Source organism: Rattus rattus, chromosome 13, assembly GCF_011064425.1.
Source record: "Rattus rattus isolate New Zealand chromosome 13, Rrattus_CSIRO_v1, whole genome shotgun sequence".
Taxonomy (NCBI): domain Eukaryota; kingdom Metazoa; phylum Chordata; class Mammalia; order Rodentia; family Muridae; genus Rattus; species Rattus rattus.
In genome coordinates this window covers 6,485,668-6,507,545 of record NC_046166.1, presented here as the reverse complement: position 1 = coordinate 6,507,545, position 21,878 = coordinate 6,485,668, and the positions used below count along the sequence as shown (strand labels likewise).

At 41.1% G+C, this 21,878-nt stretch overlaps 1 protein-coding gene across 1 annotated transcript in view; it reads right to left on the bottom strand.

Annotated features, from left to right (window-relative positions):
• The window catches only part of Sfmbt1 (Scm like with four mbt domains 1), an 81,325-nt gene that overhangs the window by 11,854 nt on the left and 47,593 nt on the right, over positions 1 to 21,878 (bottom strand). The window contains exons 5-14 of the mRNA XM_032919444.1: positions 20,236 to 20,324; positions 18,018 to 18,264; positions 17,281 to 17,369; positions 16,209 to 16,310; positions 14,453 to 14,603; positions 11,150 to 11,232; positions 5,325 to 5,451; positions 4,277 to 4,390; positions 2,180 to 2,222; positions 9 to 70 (exon numbers count right to left, since the gene is read on the bottom strand). Coding sequence (XP_032775335.1) covers positions 9 to 70; positions 2,180 to 2,222; positions 4,277 to 4,390; positions 5,325 to 5,451; positions 11,150 to 11,232; positions 14,453 to 14,603; positions 16,209 to 16,310; positions 17,281 to 17,369; positions 18,018 to 18,264; positions 20,236 to 20,324 — 1,107 coding nt within the window. The remainder of the gene's footprint in view (positions 1 to 8; positions 71 to 2,179; positions 2,223 to 4,276; positions 4,391 to 5,324; positions 5,452 to 11,149; positions 11,233 to 14,452; positions 14,604 to 16,208; positions 16,311 to 17,280; positions 17,370 to 18,017; positions 18,265 to 20,235; positions 20,325 to 21,878) is intronic.

The window sequence follows — 21,878 nt, the reverse complement described above, 5'->3', positions numbered from 1 at the left end:
TGCTATACCTGAGTGGGGGGAGTTCAGCTGATGCTTCAGGCCGTCATGGACAGTTCTTGAAGACAGTATTCTGGGTTAAGAAAACAAAGGAAAATAGTGAAATTACCAGCAGAGTCTACAAGTTAGCGTCTTTCAAAAGAGTAAACCCAAAATAGAATGCTCTTAAACCATAATACAGTATTTTTTAAAGTGGAAATTGATTTTAAAACCATGCATAGGACAAATGAGCCAAAAATCTCTAGACATGTGTTACTCTGTGTTCAAAACTTAAAAAACGGTATCATAAAATGTAAAAGTTTCTTGTTGTTTGAAACGGTCTCGGTAAATATCTCTAGTTGATCCTCTATGTAGACCAAGATGGCCTCAAATTCATGGCAACCTACCTCAGCTTCCTGTTTGCTGGTATTACAAGTATCTATCACTGTGCCTGACTTTCTGTGAGATTAAATAAACTATTCATTTTTCAAGTCATACAACAAAAACATTTCTTGTGTATGTGTAGAATGTTGATATATTCATGGGTATAGAGGCCAGAGGTACCACATTTTTTTGAGACACAGTCTCTTACTAGAACCTGAGCTGACCAATTCAGCTAGACTGACAGGCTAGCAAGTCCCAGGGTCTGCTTGCCACTATCTCCCTACCACTGGCATTCCAAGTACACCACCATGCTTAGCTTTTTATTTGGGTTCTGGGGACAAAACTCAGGTATTCCTCAACCTCCCAGAAACATATCACACACACACACACACACACACACACACACACACACACACACACACACATAATTGTAAAGCATTAGAGGTGCATTCTACATGGAAAAATCCTTAAAATATTTAGAATGTTTTAGAATGCTTCATTACTGAAACTTTGGTTTAAACTCAGCAATAAGATGTTGTTGTTACTCTCTCACTTATGCAGCAGGGATACAATTGTGTGGCCTTTCACTTTACTTCTATTATCAGTTTTACTACCTACACTGCTACAAAATAGCTATAAATTATTTAGTAGGTTATTGTGAAAGTGGCTACAGATGGAACTGTACCCTTCACAATTCATTTATTAAAATTAAGAAATTCATGTATTTATCTAACCACCAGTGTAACTGCACATGAAGGTCAGGCTTTTAGGAGATATTAAGACTTATTTAGAACTTAGATGCTAAGAGTATGATCATCTCGGAGCCTTATAAGAAGAGTAAGGACAAAGACAGGAGGAGGGCAGGCAGAGTTGTTTATCGTGAAGTTGCAGCTAGAAAGTATCCACTGGCAGGCCAGGATCAAGGCTTTACAGGGAATCAAATCACCTGCTATTCTCATCTGGCAGTTGCTAGCTTGTAGATTATGAGAAAACTGGCTTTGTGGCTTGGTTTACATCACTCAGTCTGTGTTATTTTGTTATGGCAGCTGATTAGACTATATAGAACACAACATTTAAAATAAACATAGAGGTTGGGGATTTAGCTCAGTGGTAGAGCGCTTGCCTAGCTAGCACAAGGCCCTGGGTTCGGTCCCCAGCTCTGAAAAAAAAGAAAAGAAAAAAAAATAAAATAAAATAAACATAGAAACTTTTTGTATTTCTAAGATGTAAGATACCACCAATTGACTGCTTCTCAAAGGCTCTAAGAGTGTGCTCCCAAGAGTTTCCTGATGGATTTAAAGGAGGAATGTAGCTTTTCTTTCCCAGATGCTCTTTTGTCCATCAAGATCCTGTGATGAATCATTCCCTGACTTAACAATTCTTATTTTTCTTTCAATAATATTTCCTTTTTTTTTATTCAATTGTATTCAGTATCTAAAAGCTAAAAAAAATTTCATTTTGGGAAGCATCTTGATGTATTTGCCCTTTTGAATATAATAGTAACTTTTTGATATAGGGTTTCACTACTTAACCCAGGCTAGTCTGGGACTCACTATACAAACCAGGCCTTAAATGATCCTCTGACTCGACCTTTCAGGTAGCTAAGATTATAGGTGTGCACCAACATTCACAGCTCTACAGTGCGGTTTTAGGAACACATATACCAAAAGAAGTGTTTAAGCTACCAAATGTACCTTAAAAGTTTACGCCTCCATCTGAGAGAGCAGCACAAAGGAGATCTATTCCCTTAAACGCGTATTTTCCCCGAGGTATCCTATGTTCAAACCTGAACTGGTTAGACATCTATTGTATTACTTACTGTTTTTCGGGTTGAACCACTGCAATTTTCCTCATTTTATGCCCTATAAGAGAGAAAAGAACATGCCAAGAGAATGTAAAGATGGAGACAAGGCTTATGCTTGCAATCAGCACATGTGATACCTGGCTGCATGCAGATAACTACAAGCACGGTTGAGTCCATCTTCAGTGTCAGCATCCTGCCTGAGGAGCACTGTTCTGGGTTGGAGAATATTTTCAAAGATCACTGGGCTAATCAATGGTTAAAAACACTTTCCAGCAAAAAGAGATACTGGAAAGGAAGGCTGATCTGACCAGCACCCTAGGATTATTTCATGGAGCAGTAAATTTCAACACAGTGCTAGGGAAATACAGCATCCATAAGAATGAAACTAGACTCTTAACTTACATCGCATATAAAAATGAAAGGAAATTACTTAAAAAACAGATAAAACTTCAAAATTCTTACGTATGAGAAAAGGTTTATGGCACTAAATGTGTAGACACCTTTAAATATGACACAAAGAAGAGAGGTGACAAAGGAGTCAGAATTACACTGGAATATATTAAACTTAAAACCTGGTATAAAAAGAGAACAAAGGGGGGCTGGAGAGATGGCTCAGTGGTTAAGAGCACTGACTGCTCTTCCAGAGGCCCTGAGTTCAATTCCCAGCAACCACATGGTGGCTCACAACCAGCTGTAATGGGATCTGATGCCCTCGTCTGGGTGTGTCTGAAGAGAGCAATGGAAATAAATAAATCAGAGGGGAGGGGAGGGAGGGAGAAGGAGGGAGGAGGGAGGGAGAGGAGAGGAGAGAGAGAGAGAGAGGAGAGAGAGAGAGAGAATGAATATGAATGAATGAATATGAAAAAGAGCTGACAACCTGAGCTTGGTTCACAATAGCCATTTGGTGGAGAAAGGGAATCAGCTTCCACAGGTTGCTCTCTGAGATGTATATACACAAACACAAATATCTATAACAAATATAAAAAAAAAAAGAAAAGGGCTGGAGAGATGGTTCAGCAATTAGGAGAACTTGTTCTTATACAGAGAACTTGGGAAGCAGAGGTAGACTAATCTGAATTCAAGGTCCCCCTGGTCTCCATACCTGAATCTGGTTAGAAATAGATAGTAAAATACAAGCAAAAGGTAACAGGCCGGGGTTGGGGATTTGGCTCAGTGGTAGAGCGCTTGCCTAGCAAGCGCAAGGCCCTGGGTTCGGTGCCCAGCTCCGAAAAAAAGAAAAAAGAAAAAAAAAAAAAGGTAACAGGCCACTTAATTCCAATAGAAGCCACATGCCAGTTTCCAAGCTGCCCTATGAAAAGATTCAATTAGCAAAGAACTTCAGTCCATGGCCAGCAAAGAAGGAAATTCCTCAGTTCAGTAGCCCACGGAGATAGGGTCTGACTGCACTCTGAAGCTGAATTCCCACATTAGAAGGTGAGGTGTTTGGTAGGTGACTGGACAATGAAGACAGACTTTCCATGATGCTCCGGAGAGCAGGCAGACTGTTTTAGCAGGTGAGCGCCCAGCAGAAACATCCCTAGGCGGAGACAGCTCCGAGGTGAGGAGTGCTTGCTGCTCCCACAGAAGACCCTGGTCTAGTTCCCAGCCCCACATGGTAGCTCACAGCCATCCATAACTGCAGCTGCAGGGAAACTGACGCCTTCTTTTGACCTCTGGGGGCCCCATATGTAGCTAAGACACCCATATATATGATAAAATGTTTTCAACCTAAAAAAGAAAACAGAAGGCCTCATCTAGGAAACAAAAACAGATCCTTGTATCTGCTAACACCTTATTACTTGGGCTTCCTAGCTCCAGTGATAATAGATATTATTTTATAGAATCTTCTTATCAAACCCAGAGTGGACTAAGACTCTTGCCAGTAATCATTTGAGTAAACTTGGGGAGATCCTGTGGAAAATCAAGATCACCTAAGCTTAGCCCAGACTTCTAAGTTAATAAAAGTTTGTTGCAATAACTAACTACCTACATATACAAAAAATATACTTATCGTTTTGGTTTTCTCTGAATGTCTATATTCACCCTAATTGGAAGCACCTATACAAGACATCATTTAACAACCAATCTTCTAATTCAGAAATAGACAAATACCTCGTGCCCGGCGAGGAGTACTGAGAGGATGGCCATTGGTTTCACACCAGCCCAAAGGAAATATATTCATCGACTCTACACTTACAATAAACTCGGGTACAGGCTTCTTAGAACCTGTTAGAATAAGAAAACAAGTTTTGAAGAATTAGAGAGCTTTTTTGTTGGTGTATGTGTGTGGTCTGTTTAGCTTTCAGACTGGGTCTCTCTAAGTAAGACAAGCTAGCTTTGACATAGTGACCCTCACCTCAGCCTCCTAACTGTTGGAACTATAGGCATGCACACATGTCTAGTCCTATACATCACTTTTGAAATCATACTGTAATAGTATAGACACATGTCTCTTAAGTAATAATCTTTCTCATAGAAGCCACATATTTTATGTTATATAAATGTTATGAAAAAATAAGTTGCCTTCTATGTATAACTTATAATAACTAAGAAGCAAGTATATACAAGCAACCTTGCATTCTTGGAATGACCTGAATGTTAAACAAGGAACTGAAAGCAGCAAGGCTCTGCCAAGCTGCAGGCAGACGTTGCATGGATGTCCTTGCTATCTGCATTACATACAGTTCCACAGTTGGAAACGGAAGGCGTCTTTTTAGATACTATTTGGCAGCAGGATAAAGAAAACAGGCCACATAACGACAGCAGCAGCATTGAACACTTACATAGCTTCATCCACAAACCTGCCCAACCCTAATATCACCTTAGGCAGACAGATCCAGTTCGTCTACATACCACCTGGTTCTTTTGTCTTGGAGCAACCAAAACGTTACCTTTTCAATAAGTGAGGCAGTTAATGTTACACTAATGTATTTTGGTTACATCAAAATATGTGTTATATTGATTTGCCCTTATGAAAATAAAGGACATTAGAGTAAAGAGCTTTCACCTGTTTTCATTTCCTACAACTTAAAAGCAAGGAAAAAAAATGAAAACTTTAGCTTAAAATCTTGGATTCAAATTAGATCACTATTTAACAAGTCCACCTAGCAAGCTGCGCTACAGGGGTAAACAGGAAACTTGTCAGGGGCTGGCGCTTTACCTTCCAGCTGGAGCCACAGGTAAGAGCCTCTCACTGCAGTCACGGTGGCTATGCTCACTTCTTCAGGGAAGAGAGGGTTCACTGCCTCCAGCTTCATGTTCTCCTTGAACTGGTGCTCAGACACTGACTACAAGAGAACCAGTGAACCAAATGCATTAAGTAAATTATTACCTGGCATTAACTCGTGTACTCAACTGGTATGTTTTGCAAGCAGTATTTAATCTCTATATCTGTGTTAAAGCAAGAGCATACTTTGCTCTGTTTTCATAGAAGCAAGAGGAAAAGGTTTGTTTCCCTTGGTAGAGTAGTAGAAAGGTGTCTGGTCAGACATTCTTGCATGGAAAATCTGCTACAGGGATAATGGCCTTCCTTGCTTGAGTTGCAGAATCTATTTTGCCTGTTTCTTCACTTGCCACATGGAGTTGAAAACACCTATCTTGCTAGGTTATTAGGAAATAGCTATTAAGTGAGACCTCTAAGGCTCTATGTCCCTAATCAAATGTCTTTCAACCACATTTGGCCCCTTAGAGGGCACCACTATATCCTTTAATATGTGACATAAAAGGACCATAGTCAGGACAAAAATACAATAAATAGGAGACAAATACTAAGATTTAGCTGTTTTCCTTCCTGATAACTCACTAAAAGTTGCTGTTGGTTTTGAGAGAATAAACCTAGTGTGGTATACATGGGTTCAGTGAGTAAGGTACTTGTCTGATACCCAGAACCTACATGGTAGATAGTGAAAAACAACTTCCAAAAGTTGATCTCCATATGTGTGCCATAACATTTGAACATGTATACATGCACACATACACATGCACACACAAAATAAATAAATAATATTGTAAGATGCTGTGGTGGTTCCAATATGCTTGGACCAGGGAGTGGTAATATTTGGAGGTATGGCCTTGTTGGAATAGGTGTGGTCTTGTTGGAGGAAGTGTGTAACTGTGTCACTGTGGACATGGGCTTTAGGACCCTCCTCCTAGCTGCCTGGAAGTCAGTCTTCCACTAGCAGCCTTCAGATGAAGATGTGGAACTCTCAGTTCCTCCTGCACCACACCTGCCTGGATGCTGCCATGATCCTGCCTTGATGATAATGGACTGAACCTCTGAACCTGTAAGCCAGCCCCAATTAAATGTTGTCCTTATACAAGTTGCCTTGGTCATGGTGACTGTTCACAGCAGTAAAGCCTAACTCGGACAGATGCATGTAACAAGAGAGAAAACTCAGCCTCACAAAGGACGATAAACATAAGCCGGCAGTGAAGAAAGCCAAGAACCATGAGACTAACACAACGGGGGCACAGGAGAAGCAGCTCAAATGAGGACTCACTGACTTGCACGCTTCCTCTGTTTTGTTTCAGACAGGTCTTGTGTAACGCAGGCTGACCTCTAACCCTTGCTACATGCAAAGCTGTGACCTCCATTCCTGATCCTCACTTCTATCTTCCGTGTGCTGGGATTCAGCAGTGCACCGCCACACCTCCCTTATACAGTTCTGACGACCTTACACGCATGTCTGAAACTGATACCGAGAAACATTCTCTGTCTGTCTCTCTCAAAAACCAAACTTTTTTTGAGGGGGGGGTTCTTACACTTAGAAATGGCTGCCCTCAGATCTACATCAATCCTCCTGCCTCAGCCTCCTAGAGCACTGGGATTGCAGATGTGCATTTTCATGCTTGGAGAACCTCTTTTTCTTTCATTTCTTCTTTTCTTTATTTTTACCAAGAAGAATTTGTTAGAGACATTTTACAAGCACTTACATTATGGCATTATGTACTATTACATACCTCAGAGCAATTGTGTCTTTCCCTTCCCTATAGAAAGTGAGATTTATTCTCTGGAAAGGATAAAATACAAGCCCTTTGGGCAGGAGGACACAAACAACTTTTAAGGTGTATATACGTAGTGAAGGCCCAGCTGTAGCCACTATCCTTCAGACAGGGCACAGGAAAAAAAACTTTTACAGTAATAGGCTAACCTATAAAGATATAAATTTAGGGTTTTTTTTTTTTCAATAAATGGTCAGCCAGATTCCATTCTGTAGGAAGAATCAACATTGACAAGTCTCATTCAAACATGCTCAAAAGTTTCTAATAAGTTTTTGTCCTAGTTCCCCATTTTTTAAATACAAGAAGCAACCAAGAAGTATCACATATTTAAGAACATAAAAGCTACAGGCAAAACCAGCAACTGGAGAAAGCCGAGAGCATGTGAGGAAACCTTCTAACCAGCAGTGGTGTTAACTAACATCTTCTGGGAGACAAGGAAATGTACTTCTAACTTAAAGAATAGTGCGCATTAAGCATAGAGAACTGTCAGAGGTGGGTGTGGTGCGCACGCCTTTAGCCACAGAGCTCAGGAGGTAGACGCAAGTGGAGAGAGCTGACGGACTTCAAAGCCTATCAGTCTACATAGTGAGTTCCGAGTCTGGTGGAAATAGAGAGACCCTATCTAGTCAGTGAGACTCTGTCTCAAAAACAAAACAAAATACAATAAAGAACTATTCAAAGAAATAATTATCAAAAACATAAAAAGTGTATTGTGATAAATATCAAAAGCTGGGGATCCAGATGACTTGGAGGTTAAGGGAGGGCACTTCCTGCTCTGGAAGAGGACCCAGGTTTAGGGCCAGAGTCCACATGGTGGCTCACTACCCTCTCTATCACAGCTTCCATGGATCAGCCTCTGAGGGTACTGCACGCAGGTAAACACAAACAAAATATTCAGACACATAAAATAAAAACAAAGACTTTATTTATTTAGTTTTTTCCAAGACAGGTTTTCTTTGTGTTGCAATGGCTGCCCTGGAACTCAATCTATAGAACAGGTGGCCTCGAACTGGCTCTTTTCCACTTGTTTTTTGTTTTTCTTTTTTTTTTTTTTTTTTGGTTTGTACTTTCTATGAAAGGAAAAAGGCAAGCTATCTTTAACTTTCTACAAGGAAAGGCAAGTTCATCTACAAAAGAGTAAAAATTGTCTTTTGACTTCCAAAACACTAGAACTTAGACAAGTAATATTGTTAAAATACTGAAATAACATCAACCTAACTTTCATATTAAGCTAAACCATGACTAAGTCCACACAATGAAACTATGATAAATAGCATTTATTAAATTTGCATGGCCCTTATATCCGTGTTTAAGAAGCTTCTAAGCAACAGCAGTTCCATCAGGACAACCACACAAGAGGTCTGAGAGGTGTCCAGGTGAGTAATAGCACTTCCCATGAAAGCAGGAGGCCCAAGTTCAAGTCCCCCAGACTTATGTAAAAAGCTAAGTAGATCCCTGTAATACCAAAAGCACGTTTTTGGTGCATGGTACAGAGAGGCAAGTGATGTCACAGGCTCTGTGGCCATGAGTCAGACTCTTAGAGATAGAAAGTTTCAAGTTAGTGATAGACCCTACCTTTGAGAAATGTGGAGAGATACAAGGAGACACCCAACGTCACCTTGTAGCCTTTGCATGTGCATGTCACACACACTCACTCACACACACACACACACTCACACCACATACACACACCACACACACTCACACACCACACACACTCACACACACTCACACACACACACACACACACACACACACACACACACTCACACTCACACACACACACCACACACACACAGGCACACACACACACACCACACACGCAGGCACACACACACACCACACACACACACGCACACACACACACGCACACACACAAATGCACACACACAAATGCACACACACGCACACACACACAAATCCTACCTGACAGTGACAAAACTACTTGGTACACCTCAAACGCAGTCTGTGTAGGGAGAATGCAAAGTGTTAGGAACGATGATCTCTGTTCAGACTGCCTTTGTGATGTGAGTAACAGAAGTTCTAGATGGTATGGGAAGAACTAGCAATAAACACAAAGAACATTAACCAAGCAGGGTCAAAAGAGCGATTATTAACACAATTATAAACAACAATTATTAAAACATTTAAAAAAGGAAACAGCCAAAACCTTGCAGCAGTCTCCTGCTAACATCTGCATGCACATAATGCCATCACAACCAAATGCCATCACAAGTGAACCATGATGGTTAAGGAGGGAGGGGAGGTAACATCAAACAGCTGACTGTTCATTTACTGGAATGTCATCAACACAAGAGTCTAAAATTAATACCTCGAAAGATTGCATCGTATTATTTTGAAAATAATTCTTGTATAAATCCAAGAATTACAGAAAAAGAAAAATCTAATGTGGTTTTGTATAAACTAAGGGCATGATCTCTCATGATCTCTCATTAAGGGTATGGTTGAGGGAAACATTTTTATTGTAGTTATGAGGTAAAGTAGAGCCAGAGGCCATCTGGAAGAGTACAAAGAAGAAGAGAGAGCAGCAAACTGAACATGGCCCATGAGAGGAACAGAGAGAGAGAGAGAGAGAGAGAGAGAGAGAGAGAGAGAGAGAGAGAGACAGAGACAGAGACAGAGACAGAGACAGAGACAGACAGACAGAGACAGAGACAGAGACAGACAGACAGGGGGGGTGTCCAGGCAAAGCAGTGAGGCCAGAGAGTTGGAGCCAAGAGAGTGAACAGGCATAGCCCAAACCACAAGTTTACAAAGGCACGAGAAGCTGACGGAAGGGAAGCGTGAGAGCCGAACAGGTTTAAGGTAGGAGCAGAGGGAGCTTGGAGGCCGCCATGCACTTTGGTATGCTGATAGGCACCAGAGTTTCAAAAGAACCCGACAGTTCTAGGAGGGCGCTTGCAAAGGAACAGACAGGCACTGTTCTACATTCTCAGTTTTTATTGCTGCAATACGCAGCCTCTCCTGCCTATTGTTTTGTTTTGAATTATTTCATGTTTTGTTGTGTGTTTGACAGAATCTTACTACTGTAGAGCTGGATGACCTGTGTAGACCAAGGTGGCGTCAAACTCACAGAGATCCTCCTGCTGCAGGCTGGGCTTAAAGGCAAAGAGCACATGCACAGCCAGAGGGGTTATTTTCGAGATGTAACTTTATAAAGGTAAACCTGTCTGGTCCATGGCAATCCTACTGCCTCAGCCTCCCATGTGCTAGGATTACAGGCCCACGCTACCACACACAGCCGTTATCCAGCCTGCTCTGTTTTACTCGGCTTTTTGAGACAAAGTCTTGCCATACTGCCCCAGATGGCCTAGGACTTGCTATGTGCCATGGTGGCCCCACACTCGTAGTCCTCCTCTCTTGCCTCAGCCTTCCTAATGCTGCGACCCTTTAATACAGCATGGTATGGTGATTACCAGCCATAAAATTATTTGTGTTGATACTTCACAACTGTAATTCTGCTTGTTATAAATCATAATATAGATACCTTATATGCAGGATCTATGACCCCTGTAAAAGGGTCATCCCACCCCCAAAAGTGTTGTGACCCACAGGTTGAGAACTACTGGTATTATAAGTGTGCACCACCATGTCAGGCTCAAGAGTGATGCCTTAGCTATTTGGCCTTTTAAAACATGCTCATATATTGTTGGGATAGAAGTATTTTTAAATAAATGGAACCATTCTTCTCTAATATTAACAGTTTTGATATTATTGAGCCACTAAAGTATGAAATAAAATTTCAAATTCACATGACCTTACCTAAAAAGAAAAAACCATATAAACTTGTAAAACTAATTTACTGAGCAAACTCCCTTGTGCGGTGAATGCGATGTCTGTGGACTGTTTTATGACCAACACGGTGGTGATCGGGTTGAGGGAGCTGACTGACTGCGGAGTAACAGGCATAAGAGCACAGCAGCACCACAGACCCCAGCCTGAGGCAGTTCCACAGGGGCTCACCTGCGGGAAGCACTTCTGGGGAGCGGCTTCAGCACCACACTGCTTGAGGTAGTCGGCCCAGTCAAAGTCCTGGCTCCGGAAGCCTACGGAGACAGAGGAGCAGTGAGTCACACATACTATGCCTGCTGACTCTATCCCACTGCCACAGTGTCCACTCAAGCGGAGAGGCACTCTGAGCATTTGTCAAGGTAGGAAGCTGAACCCAGGACTGTTTATAACTAATTTTATGAAACAGAGTAACTCTGGGCAAATTATAATTATATAATATAATTCAAGAAGTTAGTTTAAATTTCCAAAATTTAAACTACATACCTTTGAGCAGTATTTTTGGATGGCTAGTTACTGGCAATTTGCCAAGAGTTTAAAAAAAGTTATATGGACTTTATTTTTTAAATAGAAATTCAGCATTATTGATTTATTAGTACTTTTAATTATGAGGACTTTTTCTTGATAAGGCTATTTGCTTTCCTTAACATGTCTTAGCTAATATCAATATATGATGACTTTTTTATAAGACAGGAGTCTCATGGAGCTCAAGTTGTTTTGGAGCTGAAATAGCCAAGGCTGACCTTGAACTTTTGACCCTCCTGTGCCATCCATCTTCCAAGGTCTACGATACCAAAGTCTAGGCATACACCACCACACACCCTGGCTCTGATGTGTACTCATTAACACTGTTTTCAGATTCATGTACTACAGAATCTGTCTAAAATTCTTAGGGACGAAGAAGACAGTAGGCACAGGGATGCAGCTGGATACAAGTAATAATTTCCAACGTCTTTACTAAAGTAATGTCTTTATGGTTGGCAAAAATTACCTGAACATTATTAATCTACATCTACTAAACTACTAATAGAGAAAATTTTGACTGTTCACAATACAAAGAAATAACATTTTATTTGATAGATATGTCCTTTACTCCAACCTGATCATTTTATGGTGAATGTACATATTAAAATGATACCCTGTACTCCACAAATACATGTCAATTAAGAAAACATTTTAAACTCTAAATGCTCTTATATAATCTGAATCATAAATTCAACTCAGACTGAAAGAAACAACCCTCTACTTCAGCAGTCTATCAAGGTTCTTGGCAGAAAACCAGTGTCTGACTCAGTCCCATCTGTGGGGGAGGAGCTGCGTGGTTGAGGTCCACTTTGTCTAAACTGTTCTGCCTCAGAGCTTAATCACAGGCTACTCAAAACTGTGGCTTCCTACAGGCAACAGGCTCTGAAAGCCCCTTTCCTGCTAAAACATAAAGGGCCACAGCTCTCCCTCTGATTTAGTCTCACTTCCTGACAAAACAACATTCTTTCTTAAATAATTCTATTTTTATATGTGTGTAAGTGTGTGAATGTATACATACATATGTACGTACATACATACATACATACATACGGTGGGTGTATTCACACATGCAATGCTGGTACCTGTAGAGTCTAGAAGGAGGCACCAGATATCCTAGAATGAGAGTCGCAGGCAGCTCTGAGCCCTGAGATGGATACAGAGAATGGACCTCTGGACTTCTGCAGAAGCAGCAAACGCACTTAGCCACTGTGCCTGCTCTGTCATTTCCATTTCCATAACTTCCTACTTCCCTCTGCGTACAAGTCAACTGGCTGTCTACAGTATGCACAGAGCTCCTGTGCCTCTAGTGCCTGCTTTCTCCTTCTCACACAAAGGTAACAGGCAGTATAAGGAACTTGAGGTGTCCTAGGCTCTGCTACAAAGCAGTAAGTTCCTAGTTTAAGTTTCAATTCCACACCTTCCCACCAGGTATTCCTGGGCTCTGTTCACTGGGGAGACCCTGGGCAGTTCTGTGCGTGCACTCTCCTATCGATGTGTGGCTTCTCAGTGGTAAATTCAATGCACGTCATAACAAACATCTCATAAACATTTATTAGACGAATGAGAGTGGGGTGGAGGGCAGTTTTGAGTTTATGATCCTTGCTAATATAAGAGTGCTTCCAGTACAATGTTTCAGCAGTTACCCTTCAAGTGAAGCCTTGTTTACCAATACCTACTAAGTCAAAACAGTCTGGTTTGCAAATAAAAAATGTAACAAATACCTGACATTTTCTAGAAACTACAAGTTTAAAATATTAAAAGTTTCAGGCAAATTTAGTGAAATCATACTTCAGTGCTTTGATCAGAAGGTTAAACATCGTATTTTACAAACTTTCAAGAACAAGTAAAATGAAGTGTTACTCATTTTAGACCTTGACCATAAATTCTGTGTCTAGTCACCTCCACTACAAGGCATTAACACCTAAAATACCATCCACCTTCTAGTTCTAGATCCAAGAAAGCAGATCCAAGGGCTGGGTGTTGATCAAGCCTACTGTGCTAATTAGTTTTTGTCAACCTTGCACAAACACAGTCATCTCTGGAGAGAGTGAGTCTCAGAGAGGGACTGCTCTGGCAGGGTGTCCTGTGGGTAAGCCTGAAGGCATTTTTCTGGACTAACAACTGATATAGGAAGGCCCAGCCTACTGTGGGAACTGCCCCTTCTGGACAGGTGCCCTAGCTTGTGTAAGAAAGCAGTCTGAGCCAGCCATAAGAAGCAAACCATTGAGGAGGAGAATTTCTTTACAGTCCCTACTTCAGTCTCTGCCTCGAGTTCCAGCATGAACTTTCTCTCAGTGATGGGTTTAAGTATACGATGAGATAAACCCCTCATTCTCCAAAGTTGTTTTGGTCCACAGCTTATCACAGCAACAGAGAACCAAACTGGGCACAGTCACCCCTCTGTGACCTCAACAGATCCCAAATGGAACTGATAAGGGAACCAGAACAGGATTCAGACTTGAACATTTCCTTCTACCGGTTATACAGATAATGTCAAACAATGAGAAAAAACTCATACTGATACTTTATTAGCTTATGGGTTCAAATATTATATAATGAGCGAGGTGTGGTGGCACAGGCCTGTGACCACAGCACTCAGGAGGCAGAGACAAGTGGATATCTGTGAGTTCAAGGCTAGCCTGATATATACATAGCAAGTTCCAAGCCAGCCAGAGCTACAAAGTAAGACCCCTTCTAAATAAATAAATTATAATCCAGATCTTATTCTTGTTATTTTGGACCTCCATGATACTCAAGACAGGAGGTATAGAAGATCTTGGCAATGCCATCCAACACATATTTTAAGGGCTAAGTCTGCTGGTGGATCTGGAATTTAAGGCCACCCAGTGTCATATGGTGAGAAGACACACTCTGCTACTCAGTGAGACCCTACATAATTAATAATGGTAATAATAATTTTGAGAAACAACATAGAAGAACTCAACTCCATACCTGGAGGAGGGTTGATGTGTAAACCATTCTTTAGACTCCACTGCACAGGAAAGATGCCAGGACTGTTAGCATGGCACACAAATGACCGCCTTGCGTGGTCTTCTGGTCGAAGGTCATCTATTTCCACTAGAAAGTACTTATCATCAAAAACCTGTATAATTAACAGATAAAACTGACAAATGGCTTATGTGTATTTATTTATTTATTTATTTTATTATTTTTTTTTTTTGGTTCTTTTTTTCGGAGCTGGGGACCGGACCCAGGGCCTTGCGCTTCCTAGGCAAGCGCTCTACCACTGAGCCAAATCCCCAACCCCTTATGTGTATTTATATATACATACACATATACATACAGACATACACATATATGTATATATATAAATGTATGCACAAACTCGGTGGCACAATCAAACATGCTATAAGTTCATTTATACTCACAAAGGATTGTTAAAATATTCAATAGATGTTAGTTTTAGGTCAGGTAGTTATTCACTCAATATTCTCTCAGTTTTACTTTTCTGTAACAATCTAATGAGGTAGGTACCACTTTCAATTCCATTATTTAATAAAGAAAATTAATTCAAAGGAAGGTAAAGTCATTTCCCCAGGTTACATGCTCAAAAAACTGCAAACCTGAACTCAAACCAAGTTAGTTGGGTTTAAAGCAAAATTTAGTTTAAGCTCAGCAAGGGGTCAACAACATTACTGTACTAACTTCAAATGCCAGAACTGGGATTAGTGAATGTCCTCTGGAACTTAAGCAGCCCGCACCTCTCCAGACTCCAGAGAAGGGGGAAGGCCTTAGTCTTAGTTTTGCTCTGTTTCTGTCTCTCTGTCTCTGTGTCTTAAAGATGTATCTTTACTTACATGTGTGTGTGTCTATGTATGTGAGTATATATGCCGTATGGGTGTATGTGCTGAGAAGAAGGCCCTACAGCTGTAGTTATAAATGGCTATAAGCTACAATGTGCAGATGCTGGGAACTAAACTGGTCTTCTGATAAAAGCAGTAACTGCTCTCAACCCCTGAGCCACTTCTCCAGCTTCTAGAGGTCTTAAGACAGGTTCAAGAACCCCTCGTTGCTCTGGGAACAATCTCCCACTAGGCAAAAACAGTGTAAATCTCATCCAGTGAGACAGCATCCTAGTAACTACTCACATACACACCTATAATCCACCTTGGGCCCTACTTCTACTAAATGGACGTTTGTCCTAGGCCTGAACCAAATGCTGTCTATTACACTGGGAGTCAGCACCTGTACCTCGCTATGAGTTCAGCTTACTGGGCTTACTCTTTAGAAAGTCTTACTTTTGTCAGCTGCTGGAGAGATTAAAATCTGATTCTGGTACACACTGCTGTAGCTCTCCTACTGATGATGCTAATTCTGTGATTCCTACAGGTCTCTCTGTGCCTGTTTAGGTAAGTGATGGCACTGCCTGGATCCGTACTTTAAACACCATGGCTGGTACACCAGCCCTGCCCTTTCCAGTTTTACAAAGCAAGGCTTGCCTCCAAACGACATCCCCTCTACTCTGATGCCCTGACTCGCTGCTCTGCTTTGGCTGTACAGTACTACTAAGCTCTGAAAGAGAAAGGGCACACACAAAAAATGGTACTATACAGCACAAATATACAAAAGTGATTCTGGCTTTACAATGGATTGTATTAGGATAGTTTAAAGATAAAACCATCATAATTTCCTCAACTAGTCACCCTGATAGCAATTCTTTCCCAAAAAATAATTACTCCCACTTCACCTTAGCAATTGTAGCAGGAGAAATTCCGAAAGGAGACCATGGGTCCACAGCTTCCAACTTCATGTTTATAGAAAACTCATGGGTTCTAATAACTTGCTTATCCTGAAATATATACAACAAAAGGGTAAAAATACAGTATCATTGAATTTATACTTATATTTATATACAGTTGAATATTTGTGACAATTAATCTTCACTGCCAACAAGACTAAACTTAGAATCACTAGGTGACATGCTTCTGGACATGCCTTTAGGGAATTTCCAGAGAGGTTTAACCGAGGAGGGAAGAGACATATTCCCAACATGGAGAACCGGATGAGACTAGACTGGTCCTAGACTGACTACGAAATGGCACGAATTGAGCTAAGCAGCAGCACTCACTTCTCTTCGCTTCCTGCCTGTACTGTAACCAGCACTTCAAGCTCCTCCCTCCACACTGCCCAGCTATGGTGGTCTGCGTCCCTCACACAATGAGCCCACTGAGCCCTTCATCCTTGGGTTGCTTTGTCTCAGGTGTTTCGTCACAGCAACAAGAAAGGTCATCTGGTTAAGGAAATAACACAACTGTGAAGCTTCTTTTAATCCTGAACTCTTCCCCTGGAGACCATTCAGGAAAACAACGACGACGACGACTCACAGACAGTGTTCCTTCTACATATGGAATATAATGGACATCTGGAGGAAAACCCAATTTACTTCTTAACTAGTTATGGTACTGGACTTGAGATGAGAGAGACAGCTGGGTGGTGGTGCACAGCTTTGATCGCAGCACTCAGGAGGCAGAGGCAGGCAGATCTTTTGAGCTAGCAGCCAGCCTGGCCTACAGAGTGAGTTCCAGGATGGCCAAGGCTACACAGAGAAACCCTCCCTCAAAAAAATCAAAACAAAACAAAACACTAGAAAGGAAAACATCCAATTAGCTTGAAGAAGATCTGGAAAGAAACCCAGGGTGAGCCTGCATCGCCCCCGCAGTGACCCCTCCTTCCGTGGCTACTTTTCACTCCTTATCCCCCTGATTGACGTTCCCCACTGTGCAGAGAAAATCTGTATGTTCACGAGTTTCTGGTTTTACCTTAAATAAGTAAGAGGGTAATGGCTCCTCCTCTTTCACTCTGGCCAAAATCTCTTGCCAGTCAGCTTCATTTTTCAGATGCCTGATAGCTTTAGTGAGACAAAACAGCATGTTTTACGGGAGAAAACCTATATACAGTTTAGCTTCTAAAGCATTCACGAAAACAGAAGCACTTTTTACTATGCATTAGGAAAGGCTTCAGGCCTTTACACCCACCTTCATACAAAATACCTTAATCTCAGTACTGGACTCCGTGTAAAAGACCAGAAAATTAAAATTTGTTAAAATATTTATTTACAGTAAGAGCAGAATTATTGCTGTGGCATATGAAATAACGCATAAATACTCAAACTGGATTACACAGTAATAGATGCAAGTGAGCATGAAGTATTGGTCAGGGGAAAATCTGAGGTGTAATAACCAGTATGTATGCTAAATTGTAAGTGTAATAACAAAGTCAAAGAGAGGGGTTGGGGATTTAGCTCAGTGGTAGAGCGCTTGCCTAGGAAGCGCAAGGCCCTGGGTTCAGTCCCCAGCTCCGAAAAAAAGAATCAAAAAAAAAAACCAAAAAACAAAAAAACAAAGTCAAAGAGAAATATACACTTATACTTTGTATAAATATGAAATAACTTTATGGAATTAAAAAATATTTTCATCATATACAGAATACATTTTCAGCCTCACAGATATTAATAAAAGAACTAATAAAAGTGTATAGGAAAGTGTTTTGTTCTTACCTAATGGGGGCTGAAGTTCGTATCCTTGCTGAGCGGCCCAGCCAATGTGATGAAGAAACGGATCTAAGTAATACAGCCAGTGTTCAAAACCATCATGCCTTCCAAGTCCCTCATACTGCAGCTTCAACCGTCCTCCAATGTTCTCCACAACAGTAACTATCCACGTGCTTACAGAGTCCCGAAAATCTTGGCATTCTAGTCTGGATCCCGGAGCAATGAGATCTAAAGGATTCCTTCCGTTACGGAGCTGTAGGTTAAAATGTCAAATTGGAAAGGTTAGCTTCTTTTTAAAAGTCAAGTTCTAACCCTTCTTCAAACTAGTGTTTTTCTTTCTTTTCTTTTTTTTTTTTTTTTTTTTGGAGGTGGCAAACTAGTTTTTACACTGTTTTACTCACCCCAAAACAGTGGCACTGAAACACATTGTCTACAGATACTCCCCCACAATATCACTCCTGGATGAGATTAATGTTTGTCATAAAGAAAAACCTAAACTTGTGATACAACAAAATTACTTTAACGTGTGTGTGTGTGTGTGTGTGTGTGTGTGTGTGTGTGTGTGTGTGTGTTTGTGTGTGTGTGTCTCGACATTTACTTTTTTTTTTTCCTTTTTTTTTTTTCGAGCTGGGGACCAGGCAGGGCCTTGCGCCATAGGCAAGCGCTCTACCACTGAGCCAAACCCCAACCCCATTTACTATAATTTTAAGATGGAATTTTGTCTCTGATTGTGAAAGCAAATTCGATCCCCATTAAGGAGAAAAATTAAGCACAGCCTCACTCTTTTATTATCCTAAAGACCTAAAGAGCACAGCAAATACTTGGTCTACATACCACACACAAGTCAATATCTATTCCTGATTCTCTTGGTTCTGGTTCTTTTTCCTTTTTTTCGAAATATATCCCGTTTTTCGGTATTAAACCATAGATCTAGTTTTATGGGAGCAGATGTAAGCGCCCTCTACTTTTAAACTGTTCTGAGAACTCTGCGTTTAAGTGAACAATAACCTACTCACTTTTGATGAGATTTTACTTGTTTTTTATTTTTTTTCCCATTTCACTTGTGAACACAGTAAATATTTTTGGTTACAGGGAAGGAAAGGGAAAATTTAGAGGCCAGATGAGTGGCTCAACAGTTAGGACCCGAGTTTGGTTCCCAGGACCCAGGTCAAATGGCTCACAACTGCCTATAACTCTAGCTCCAGGGGAGCTGTTGCCCTCTCCTGGCCTCGACTGGTGCTTAGAGTCACGTGGTCAAACCCATACTCAGACACATACATAACTAAAGACAAATCATAAACTGGGCATGGTGGTGCGCACCTTTAAGTCTAGAATTCAGGAGCAGAGGCAAACATATTTCTGTGAGTTCCAAGGCCACCATGATCTATACAGGAATATTTGAGGCTAGCCAGATCTATGCAGTGACTCACACACACAATTCATATACAACAGAGAGAGAGGGGGAGGGAGGGAGGGAGGGAGGAAGACTGGAGGAAAGGTAACTTGTACAGGAGTTACCTTGGGTTCAAGTCCCAGCATACAGGAGTGGAGAATAACATTAGTGAGCTCATTCCAAAGTCATCATTTAATCAACACCCCCAGTCTATAGTTGTGCCTGGCCTGGAACACATTGTGTAGAGCTATCTGGCCTTGAACTCAGAAATTTGCCTGCTCCTGCTCCCTTAGTGCTGGGACCAAAGTTGTGTACCACCACTTCCAGCCTACTTAACCATTCTTCACATTTGCTGTAACATTTTTTCCTAGTATAAACTGCTCTGTGAAGTTTTCATATCTAGGTGTAAAAAAGAACAACAGAATGAATGGAGTTAATATATTAATTGTTACAAGTTTCAAGAAAGCAGAGTCATGGTCAATGCAGGGCAAGGATCATTGTTCATTGTTCACAATCTCATTCATTCATTCACTCTTTACCAGGTTTTTGAGATGTGCCAGGCCCTGGGTAAAAATTAAAAAATTAAAAAAAAATTAAAAGTGGTTTGAAATAGTGTTCACAAATGGGCCTACAAGAATGTATCAGTAGAACCTTAAAAAGACAACGGACTCAAAAGCTTCCCAGGCACCAAGTGCCACTCCGGAGACTAAACATCCCAATACTTATGCTCAGACTCTAACAACAATGTTTCCTTTTCTTCAAAGTAGTAAGTTGCAATTGGTTCTGGGTCCCTTGCAAAGCTTCTCTCCTGGTTCAAGCGGTGATACTCACGCCCTCTAGCAGAGCCACAGGGGGACCACAGGCTCCTGTCAGGGTCCGCTGTAGGAATGCACTCCAGTCAGACACTTTATCTCTGATGCCTAATGAGAGAGGAAATGGTCATTCACCATGGGCAGAGTGAGAGGAACCGGATACACAGAGACTGCTTACAGGTAGGCTTATCATTTAAAAGTCAGCGTATTGCTTCTTTGAAAGCTTGAAAAGACAAAACAAAATAGCTATAAAACCCCTCTACTCCTCATGGAGTCATGTCCTGGCTAGTTCTGTCACCTTGATACAAGCTAGGGTTATCTGGGAAAAAGAAACTTCAACGGAGAAAATGTTCCCATCACACTGGTCTGTAGAAAAGTCTGTGGTGCACGTCTTGGTCCATGACTGATGGACAAGAAAGCAGGCTGAGCAAACCACGGGGAGAAAGGGGAGAAAGCCAGTAACAATAGTCCTCCATGGCCTCTGCTTCACTTCCAGCCTTGGTTTCTCTCAATGGACAGTGATATCTAAACCAAACAAACCCTTTCCTGCTCACACTGCTTTTGTCTTTGTCACAGCAATAGAAACCAAACTAAGATCGCCGCTCTCTGTAGATCAATACGAATTATTCGTAAAACAGAGACTGTGAAGTTGTATACAAAATAACTCCCTTAACTCAATTTTATTTTTAGAAAATGCCTACTTCATTCTTGTTATAAAATTTTCAAACATGAAAAAAACAAAAAACAAAAAAACCAGAAAGAGGGTTGGGCATGGTAGCACATGCTTTTAACCCAGTGCTTTGGAAGGCTGAGGCAGGCAGATCCCAATGTTCTCAAGGCCAACCTGATCTACATAGCAAGTTCTAGGGCTACATAGTGAGACCCTGTCTCAAAACACACACTCACACACACACACAGACACACAGACACACACACACACAGACACACACACTCACACAGACACAGACACACACACACACACACGCACGCACACACACACTATATTCTGAGGTGCTAGGCCAAGTGTTGAGTCACTCTTGGCTTCATTAGATGTACAAGATGACTCCTCTTTTTGCTGCCTATACCATGCAGTATCTAACACCTCTTTTCTCTGTGCTCTCTGCTGTGTTCATCTCTGTCACATATCAGGACCGCGACTTGTGGCTTACTCCTTATACCTATCTCTACTCCTTTGTCCATTTCATTACAGACTGACAAATATGTTGACAATTTATTCCTGCATGTGAGACAACGTGCTATGCTTCATAAGCCAATATAACTTTTTTGCTTTTAATGAAAGAGTAAGCCCATTTGTTGTTCTCATTGATACAACATGTCTGGTTTTGTCACATTACTGAGTGTTAAATAAATTACTTATACACGTCATGTTTCCTATGTCATTTCTATTTGAATATACTCTTTCTCTTTTTAAACAGATTTTGACATTTAGATAGTTCATATTTTCTAATGTTTACTTTTATGCTAATTGACTTATTTACCTGTGTGTGTCGGTGCGTACAGTATGGATGTGCTATGTGCACAGATCTATGCAGGGTGTGACCCCATAAAGGTGCGTGCAGATACCAGAAGAGGACATGAGGTATCACTTCTCATCCAAGTTTTTAAAAACAAGATCTCTAAAACTGTTTTGGCCAGGCTGAC